This window comes from Cicer arietinum, chromosome 7, assembly GCF_000331145.2.
Source record: "Cicer arietinum cultivar CDC Frontier isolate Library 1 chromosome 7, Cicar.CDCFrontier_v2.0, whole genome shotgun sequence".
Lineage (NCBI taxonomy): Eukaryota > Viridiplantae > Streptophyta > Magnoliopsida > Fabales > Fabaceae > Cicer > Cicer arietinum.
The window spans coordinates 3,039,187-3,050,018 of NC_021166.2; the positions used below are offsets into that span (position 1 = coordinate 3,039,187).

General features: G+C 32.0%; 2 protein-coding genes across 2 annotated transcripts; one reads left to right on the plus strand and one right to left on the minus strand.

Moving 5' to 3' along the window:
* Nucleotides 1–740: 740 nt before the first annotated feature.
* Nucleotides 741–3,365, minus strand: LOC101499424 (peroxidase N). Its single transcript, XM_004507903.4, has 4 exons — nucleotides 3,016–3,365; nucleotides 2,569–2,754; nucleotides 2,080–2,245; nucleotides 741–1,380 (listed from the first exon to the last, which is right to left on the minus strand). The coding sequence occupies exons 1-4, from the start codon at nucleotides 3,235–3,237 to the stop codon at nucleotides 959–961; spliced, it is 996 nt and encodes a 331-aa protein (XP_004507960.1). The 5' UTR covers nucleotides 3,238–3,365; the 3' UTR covers nucleotides 741–958.
* Nucleotides 3,366–5,591: 2,226 nt separating this feature from the next.
* On the plus strand, nucleotides 5,592–10,826 carry LOC101499732 (U-box domain-containing protein 34). Its single transcript, XM_004507904.3, has 9 exons — nucleotides 5,592–5,943; nucleotides 6,324–6,445; nucleotides 6,705–6,820; nucleotides 7,145–7,272; nucleotides 7,448–7,743; nucleotides 7,866–7,964; nucleotides 8,383–8,811; nucleotides 9,313–10,062; nucleotides 10,618–10,826. The coding sequence occupies exons 1-9, from the start codon at nucleotides 5,781–5,783 to the stop codon at nucleotides 10,807–10,809; spliced, it is 2,295 nt and encodes a 764-aa protein (XP_004507961.1). The 5' UTR covers nucleotides 5,592–5,780; the 3' UTR covers nucleotides 10,810–10,826.
* The last annotated feature ends 6 nt before the right edge of the window (nucleotides 10,827–10,832 follow it).

The window sequence follows — 10,832 nt, forward strand, 5'->3', positions numbered from 1 at the left end:
TAAATTCATGGCTTTCATGGTGGAATATTGATGGGGTCGTTTTGGACATGAAACAATAGGTAAAGAAAGAACAATCAGTACGCTGGTTGAGGCTATGGTCAAACCAACTTTACTATTCAGGTTCAATTATTTTGTGACTCACATCAAAACAATTGGACAACTTTTCCATACTTTAAGGAAAAGTTTCAGTCATGTATTTCAATAATTTCTAAATTAGAACTAGGTGTCAATTGACACAGTTTTATGAAAATATTTTATTGCATAAAAAACATATAATTTCATGTTTTCTAAGCCTCATTGAGAGGGATATTTTTACTACTCTTCACTTATTTTTGAACTCATTGGTATTTGTTTTTCACCTCATTTATTTTAAAATTTGGCAGCTGGGGTAGTTTTGAAGCACAGGTTGGAGGAGTAATTTAGTTCTTAATTTTTAGTCACAATGTAGTAAGGTTTGATGTATTCAAAGTTTATGTAAAAGTTAAGTTCAGTTAATTACTTTTTCTTACTTGCCTCTACATTATTGAGATGTATAGATTATAATGTCAAATTCTAGATGTTTGAATCTTACAATTCTCTTTAATCTTTATATTTTTATTTCTATAGTCTTTTGTTGGGTTAAATTCTCAAAATGTATAGATTATAAGTTCAGTTAATTACTTTTTCTTACTTGCCTCTACATTATTGAGATGTATAGATTATAATGTCAAATTCTAGATGTTTGATATTAGATCTTACAGTTTTCTTTAATCTTTATATTTTTATTTCTATAGTCTTTTGTTGGGTTAGATTCTCAAGATCCACTATAAGACCTTAGAGACACACCCCACCTACAAATTCCCTTACAAACAAGTGAGCAATTACAACAACAACATAAGTACACTATCACAAGGAAGACACATTGTTAATCTTCCACTTATTTCATATACTAGTATTTTGCAAAGCCTAATGCACATCACTATGAATTTATAACTCTGCAACTCTTCCTAATCTCTCCATCAGACCCCACTTTTGGATTTATATTCCCCATCCTGATCATAGACTTGACAAAGTCTCCAAAGAAAAGTGAACCATTGTTGATATAGCTTTGAACTAAAGGCTTAGTAGTTGAATTGGCTTCATCAGAAGAAAACAAAATCTGGTCAGAACTAAGAAGGCCCTTTCCATTGAGCAAGTTCTTAAAGTAGTGATTGTCAAATAAATCAGTTGAGTTCCTATCAAGAACAGCAGTTGCATTTCCATCTCCATTTTGGGGACACAAATTCTGTAGGTCAGTGAGCATGGTAGTGTCTAGCGTACTGTCTGGTGAACCTGTTCCAGAAAAATTGAACAATCTATTGCTGAAAAGTGCACACCTTGCTCTCCCAATTGTATGAGCACCTACATAAGTATATAATTAAAAAAACAACGTCAAATTAGTTTATTTATAAAAAATGGTTAGGGGAATTATTATTATTATTATTATTATTATTATTATTAATTAAAGTCAGATTAATTATCATTTATCTCTAATTCTCTATGAAGAGATCTAAACTTTGTCTCATAACATTTAGATTGATCCAAATGTAAGGCTACAAAAGTCATGGTTTTAGGTCTAATTAGTTTTTTTTATTATTAGTTTTTTTATAAACAAAAAACTTACTTTAAAACTTACTTTAAAACTTACTTTAAAACTCACTTGCTATTTGAAAATTATTGGGTGGACCCTGTATATATTATAAGAACAAATTCTTACTTCTAACAATTGATAAATGTATTAAATTAGTTAACTTACATGTGAGAGCAAATAACTAAAGCACTTAAAAGATGTTAGACTCTTAGAATTTGAGTTTGGATTTCACACTATCACAAAAACTAGTGACATTGAAAGCGCAAAGATCGTAGGATCAAACATTTGAGGACACAACAATATATAGATCTAACATAAACTTTTATATAATCTTAAAATTTTGATTTACGTTTGAGACTAACTAGAAATCAAAAGATAGTTCATCGGGTAAGAATTGTCTACTACTTTATAATCATTATTTTAGGCCTAAATATTATTATGGATGTCCAACAATGAAGTTCACTATTTACCTGACAAAGAAACAACATCTGTGAGATTTAGTCCGGCATTAGTAAACTTTGAAACAATAGTATCCATTGGATCAAATGGAGAAGGAATCACCAAATTTGCCAGAGATCCATTTGAGATTGTTCCATCTCTTCTTCCCAACAGAACTTTCCATGATGGACCACCACTCTGTCAAACATTATATAAGAGTCATAAATTTTCTTTCAACATATATAAGTATCATTTTTTTTTTACAATTAAGGGTCATATAATTTATAATTATTATGTCATACACAAAGTAGCTGAATTAATCATGTCTCATACTTTACTTACTTACCGACAAAACTCTGAAGTAATTAGGGGCCGGAAGGTTACGACAGAAAATATATATATATATATATATATTTTGTTTGATTGATCTCATTCTATGCATGTTACTTGACTGTAAACTAAATAAGTAAAATAAATACATTAAAAAAGTAATGTATAGAGAATTGTGAGTATATAATTACAAGAGAAACAGAATCTCTGGCAGCTATGGTTAGTATATCAGCACATGAGACAGTCCCATTACACGCATTCTCCACCGAGCTTTTGATTGTATCAATAACATCAAATCCTCTAAGAGAGTTCACGTTAGGAAGAGCAGATTTTTCACTATCTTCACCACCATCTAATAGTACCGATCCATCACAACCCTGATCATCAAATAACAATTAATTTTAAAGTGAATGCATGATGAGTTCCATGTAAAAAATGATTGTTTTCAAGTGAAACTTCTTAAAGCCACATCAATATCATAAACTCAATTATAGAGGAGACAAATTATTGAATAACACAGAATAGAGGAGACAAATTATATTTAAGCCAAATTATTTTAAAAGCAATCAACACTGTAGAATATATGCATGAATGCATATAATAAGTAAAAAATAATGCATGTATATAATTAAACTTACATTCACAAAGCAGTCATGAAAATGAAGACGAAGCAAAGAAGCACCCATTCGCATCTCATTGATAAGAGCTTTTACAACCTCTTTCCTTACTATTTTGAAAAGGTTAGGACATGATGAGTTATAAAAGTCTGTTGTAAGTTGGGATCTTACTGTCAAATTCAACAGGAATATGTTGATTAGCAAAAAGTAACAACAATTCCATCTAAATGATGACATCTTCATCGTTAATTACTTAATTTAATTTACTAGCCTAAGATAGAAGCAAGGATAAATGTAGATTATACAAGAGAGTAGGCCACGATGAATATGGAAACCTCAAGGCTTAATTTATATACATAACACTCTGATCCTACATTAGAGTGTATCACATTTATATATTCTTATAAAATCACCACTTTACTTTATTTGCTTTGTCTTAGTGCTGATCGTGTTTGACTGAATTCACAGCTTATTATATAAATAATTTTAAATGATAATTTTGTATTTTTTAAAAGAATTAATTTATGGTGATTTGTGCACCACATCCATATGGCAATGGCTTCATAGTTGTAATGCAAAATGCTTAGTGCTGGCGGCTGTAATATTGTATTTAAGACTAAAACTTTATCATGAAAAGATACGAATTAATATTGCAGAACCAGTCAAATTCTGAGCATATGTGATGAACTTCTTATTTAAGCTTGTGGATGATGAGAGAATGATCTAAAGCACAATCGGTTATATTTTATAAAAATAAATACACGTGCATATCAACTTCCTCTTTACCACATTGGATTTAGACTAGCAATATATACACGAATAAAATTGTTATTGTTAATTGCTAGCATATGCTTTTTGACAGCATAAAAGAAGGTTGGATAGTTTTATAGATGAAGTGGTGGTGGTGTACACCAATATATAGATGAAGAAGTGGTGGTGTACACCAATATATAAATGACTAGTGCATGAAAATCAGACTAACATCGTAATTTTGTTGAGGTTATAAAGTGTATAATTTTAGTAAAATTACGGTAGAAAATTTTTCTGTTTGACTCTAGAAAAGTTGAAGTCAATGGTTTGCAGATACCCCTGCAGTAGGAGCATTAATGTAATTCATACTCAGAGATATAATTAAGATGAACTCTAGATCTGTTTCCTTCACTTTCTTTACGAGAGTGCATGCTTATTAGTATTAAAATCCACACACGTACACGATTCTAATGGAATGGATTTCCTACCTGTCTTCCATATTCTGTCAATTAACTAACTTCATTTAATTGCTGGAAGAGGTAGTTGTAGAAAAGTCATATTCTTATCAGTCATACTGGAAGGGAAAGAAAAAAAAGTTGATCGAATATTGATAATAAAGACAAATTTAAAGCATAATACCCTCCCACATGCACTGTGAATGTACTCCACTTTAGGCCAACAAGAAGAAATCTGATTGGACTGCGACATAGTTATAATCGTAAGATAATTAAAGGAACAACCAAATAGGCACGAGTATATATATTATAAGCAAACTTGGGGTTATCGATATATAAATATATACAACAGGATTAATTCATTAACGATTTTATAGATGCGTGCGCAAATTGAAAGGTTATATTATTTACTTGGACTTGGATCAGTGTCTTCGATTCTTTAACTTTTTTTTTTTTTTTTACCAAACTTTTAATCAACTTGAAGAGCATTATATATAAATATAGGAATTTATTTAATACTCTTATACGTCCATGTAAAATTGTTTTTAGTAGTAAACTCATTTTTTTTTTTTAAATTTTGTGGCATTTAATTATCAAATACTAAGTAATAAACAATTTTACCATCTACAAAAGTTTGGTCTAGCAGGGTTCTCACGAAATAGAGAATTTGTATTTGAATTTGAGAGATATTTATATTTTTAATATTCTACCCATCTATATAAATATGATTATTTTAGGTAAAAAGAACCTATTAGAAACAAGGAAAAAAAAGTGTTAATAACATACTTCCTCCATTCATTTTCCTTTGATTTTCAAGGTTAAGGTAATTCTTTTTATCTAAGTAAACACTACTTAAAAACACACATGTAAATTTTAAATTAATGTATCTTTTAAAATAATAGTTTAGGATATTCCTTATCTTTATAGATAAGAAAATAGTTTAATCGATTCAATACGAGATACATATTTATTTTTTATTAATTTATCGATTCAATAACATTTAAGTTAGTATCTCATTTATAGAAATAAAAATATTATAAGAGATGACGTACATAGTCATTAAAGTTTTAAATATTTTTAAAATACCATGATCCAAATTAGAATTTTCAAAAAAGTTTAATACTAAAATAAATAAATACAATTTAAAATCATTTAAAATTCTATTTAAATTACCCTCATCTTTAAAACTAAATACAAATCATTAAAAATGATTCATTTTCTCATTGAACCAAACAGACTTTTAAACACACCTAATTTTCTAACATTCACTCATGTCTCTCTACCTATCATATTCTTAACATATTACTTTCTTTTATTTGGTTAAGGAAAAAAATTCCATGTACACTTAAATATCTATTTGATCACTGAGAGATAAAGAAATACATATGCTAGAAAGTAGAAAGAATTACAACCGGTCAAAGTCTGAATACAACAGAAAACTTTGAAAGATAGAAATAGTTGCAGGTGAAGGATGAGTCAAAAGTTAGTATCTCACTCAACCAATCGAACGCGCGTCCTGTTGACCAAAGATTTATTCATTCATAAACAAACACAGCTACAGAAACATAGGAGCAGAGAACCATGTCCACACCGAGATCGGTTGCAGTTGCCGTAAGCGGCGGCTCCGGCGCAGCCAAGGGTAGCCGACGAGCCGTACAGTGGGCGTTTGAGAATGTCGTGCCTCAAGCAGACCGATTCGTCTTAGTTCACGTCATCCCTAAAATCACTTCAATTCCAACCCCAGGTATTGTGTCAATTTCACGTTCCTCAATTCATTCACTATTATCTTCGCACCTTATATACAAACTAGTACAAATTTCCCTAGAAGGAAAAAAAAAACATAAGCCTTTCTTTTTAATTTTATTTTGCAATGGAACTAACTCACTAAGGAATTTAATTTAATTTAATTAATTTCACTACAAAAGAAACATCAAAATAAACTTAACATTGAGGGACAATGAATGAACCTTGAGAATTGGCTGTGTAGGAGACTGATATTAGGACATCACATGGTTGCAAATACAAGTGCCCTTTGGGTGCAAGTGTTATGTTAACTTTTATGATTAGAGACTGATTTTGATGACTAAAATACATTGCTGGTGTTTTGGGATTTCTTATTCACAGCTGGAGAGTATATTTCAATTTCGGAAGCAGACGCCAATGCCTTTGCAGCTTATGTGCAGGATGTGAAACAGCAATCTGAACAAATCTTCGATTCATTCAAAATACTATGTGAATCAAACACGGTGAGTTTCTTTCTACAATGTACATATACATATATAAGTAATTGTTATACTAAGCAAAATACACAATTTTGAAAAAAATTGAGGTCTTTTTACATTTTCACTTTTGATTATAAAAATGCCATTTTTTTTTCACGTTGTTCGTTGTTTTTTAAGGTTTGTTAGAAATCGATGAAAGAGACTTTTTTATGTAGTCCGTGCTAGTTTCATCTCGAGATTGAAAAGGTGTTAAGGGAACACGATTAATCTGAAAATTTTGTAGATAGAAACATTTCTGCTAGAAGATGACAATCCTGCAAGTGCACTTCTTAGCTTTATCTCTGAGTCTGGGGTTCAAATGTTAGTGCTGGGTTCTGACGACTCAAATTTTATTACAAGGTATTTGTTTCTAAATATTCAAAGCATTCAAGCAAGCATTTTGTTTTTTCAAGTTTTTTGTTATTAGTCCAAGCCTGAAATATAAATATCTATGAGCTTTAATGTAATAGATTGACTTGATTTTCACTCCCTTCATTTATCTACTATATAATTAGATTTTTGTAATCAGGAGTTATGCACTTTCAAACTGAAAAAATCTGTTGGAAGTATAATGAAATTAATTTTCACAAACAGTTTCAGTAAAGAAAGAGGATGGATCAAAAGCAATCTAGAATAGTAACCCTTTTATGAGGTTCTGCTCAAGTTATGATTTTCTTCTTCCAGGAAGCTAAAAGGACCTGGCATACCGACTACCATTCTAAGATGTGCTCCTCACAACTGCGATGTATATGTTGTAGCTAGAGATAGAATTGTATCAAAATTAGCTGATTCTACATCTCTGCATTCTCATGGTATGACTGAATATCTTGCACTCTAAGATCTTGCACTCAAATATAAGATGGCCGGTACCTAATAGTGGCCATCTTATATTTGTTTTAGATAATCTATTTTATGGAACTAGGGTACTTAATAAAATCTTTGTGGAAGAAGTTGTCAAATTTCTGATTCTTATTTTTCCTACCACAGAGGCAAGCTCAAGGTACTCTGTGTCTACTGAAGCAAATAAACCAGACAATGGTGTTCGTATTGGTGAACAAATGCCTCGAATCAATGAATCCTCAGCAGGACCTAAGATTCTAAAAAATTTCAAATTTTTATCAATATCAGACCATAGTTACATTGGTCTGCAAACCTCTAGTCGTAGGAATTCTTTTGAAAATTCTACTAGAAGTGAAGAAGAAAATCCAGAAAACTATGGAGACTATGTTGATTCTATCAGTTTTCACTCATTTGATTCGATTGCTTCTGCACAACATGAACCGGTAACTTTCTTTTTCTTGGTTAGACCTTAATGGCTCACAGTTGAATGTCCATGCAGTCACAGTGCTATATTTTGTGGTATCCCTGACATGACATGGCTTTCATACGATGTCAACTCTTGCAGTTAGTCATGCAAGAAATAGAACGGTTGCAGCTGGAGTTGCAGAGTACTATTGCCATGTACAAACAGGTTTGTGGAGAACTGGTTCATGCTCAAAGCAAGGTGAGTGTTTGATAATATTTGGTTTCTCTTTTGTTTATAGTAGAAAAATGCAAATGTCTTTCCCCAAGAACATATAATACTGCTTATCTAGTATTTTGTGTAGGAATTTTGAATAGCTGAAACTTGATCCTGACCTTGTCATCAAAATTTAATTTAATAAATAAATAAAAAGAAAATGAAAACTAAATTGGTTCAGTCGTAATACAAACATAAAGTGCGTGTCTTCTTTGGTTTCAATATATTTTTTTATGCATAGAACGACACAGCCATCTCTGCTTCACCGTAGCATAGTTGCTAAAATTGGAGCATACTATAATTTAGCGCTTACCACTCCACATCATTTTTTGTGCTCAATCAGAGTAATTTATGGCTTCATGACATAGCATAGCTCTTTTTACATGCATGCCCTCACTTTCAGGCCCTTTTACTTTCTTCGGAATCTCTTGAAGAAGCTAAAATAATAAATGCTTCCTTGAAAAGAGAGGAGACTTTGAGAAAGATTGCTGCTGAAGAGAAAGCAAAGTATTTTAAAGTCGTGAAGGAACTTGAGGAGGCGAAAAGTACGTTTGCCAAAGAGTCATATGAAAGACAAATGGCCGAACTTAACGTCCTTAAAGAATCCATAGAAAAACAGAGAATTATCGATACATTGCTTTCAAATGACAGCAGATACAGAAAATATACCATGGATGAAATCAAGACTGCGACAAACAACTTGTCTCAGGACTTGGTAATTGGTGAAGGAGGATATGGGAAAGTTTACAAGTGCAATCTTGACCATACACCAGTAGCTGTAAAGGTTTTGCATCAGGACACAATCAACAAGAAAGCAGAGTTTCTGAAAGAGGTTTTGCTTGGGCTTTGGTTTTTCTTCTTTCTTTATTTCTTTAGAGAATTGAAATTGTTTATATGAGAGAGTGTGTTTTAAAACTTACTGAACTAGCATGTCATCTGATGGAGTTCTTCATATCATATTTTAAAATTCTAATGCATGCATTGATTTATAAAATTTACAAATGCAAGCTCTAGTATCCAATTTCCTTTGGCAACTTTTGAAAGTGACTACCCCACTATCCCGACTGAAAAAGTTGTTCAGTAGGGGGTAATAAGTTACTGATCAGCAAATCCTTGACTCATCTAGCTTCAATAGAATTTATCCTTTATTCTCAGTAAGCTGCAATCACCCTTATTTTAAATCTTGCTGATTTATTCTTACACTCCCTTAGGTTGCATTTTGCATTGCTTTTAATGACATGCGCTACTCAAATATTTTATATGAACGTAATATTTGAATGCTGGAATAATAATAAGAGAAAACTAAGAAAGCCTTGTCTCTCATTTATTGCAGGTTGAGATTCTTAGTCAACTACACCATCCAAATATGGTTTTGTTACTTGGAGCCTGTCCTGAGAACGGTTGCCTAGTTTATGAATATCTGGAAAATGGAAGCCTAGAAGACTATCTTCTTAAAAAAAATGGAAAACCACCACTTCCTTGGTTTTCTCGATTCCGTATAGTTTTTGAAATGGCTTGTGGTCTCTCATTCTTGCATAATTCAAAGCCAGAGCCTATTGTTCATCGTGATATAAAACCCGGCAATATCTTGTTAGACAGAAATTGTGTTAGCAAAATTTCAGATGTTGGACTGGCTAAACTCATTTTAGACGCTGTACCTGACAATATCACCGAGTACAGAGAATCAGTGCTTGCCGGTACTCTTCATTACATGGACCCAGAGTATCAAAGAACTGGCACCGTCAGACCAAAATCAGATGTATATGCTTTTGGAGTAATAATTCTACAGTTGATAACTGCTCGACATGCACGTGGACTCATAATGACTATTGAAGATGCAATTACAAAGGGATCGTTCCTTGATATTTTAGATAAATCAGCTGGAGATTGGCCACTGAATGAGACAATTGAATTGGCTGAAATTGGTCTTAAATGCACTGCCCTTAGATGCAGAGATAGACCAGAACTTGATACTGAAGTTCTTCCACTGCTCAAAAGACTTTCTGATGTTGCAAATGCTAGTGCCAAGATAGGAAGAAATAGTGTATGCACCCCAAGCCAGTATTATTGTCCAATCCTTCAGGTATAAACCTGCACTTATCTGATGAACATGTGGTAATAGTGTTTTCATATCTCTGTGATGCATATACTCCCTCCGGTCTTAAATATAAGTAAAACCACAAAATAGTTATGTTGTGGTCTAAAATATAAACAAATTTAACTACTTTTACCATAATTAATGCTATTCTTCCCTAGTTACCCTTCAATTAATTTAGATTTTATTTTTCCAGAACCCTTTTTTATTAAACAAGTTCTCATGAGGGGTTAATTTGGAAAATACAATTACTTTGAGAAAATTAAAAGAGGGGTTATTTTTGTTTATGGCAAATGCTAACGGCACGTGTTAAGGAATTAAATGTTGAAATTTTGTCTTGGAAGTTGTGTATTCAATTTTTTTTTCAATAAGTGTGTATTTAATTTCTAAAAAGTTTAAAAGTTGTTTTTTTCTATACGAAGTTTTTACTTTTGAATTCCTTAAGAGTACTCTAAGAACACATGTAAGCAAAATCCTTTGTTTATATATGAGTCCGATTTAAGATGTATTATTTCATTCTTGTTTAACTGGTGACTACTGCAGGAAATCATGGATGAGCCATATATTGCGGCGGATGGTTTCACTTATGAGTACAGAGCAATCAAAGCATGGCTCAGCAAACACAATGTGTCACCAGTGACAAAGCATAAACTCCTGCATTCTGAGCTGATTCCAAACCATACTTTACGTTCTGCTATTCAGGAGTGGAAATCAGGAGTGACGTTATTTGATTAGCCATAGCATGCTGTGAACTCCCT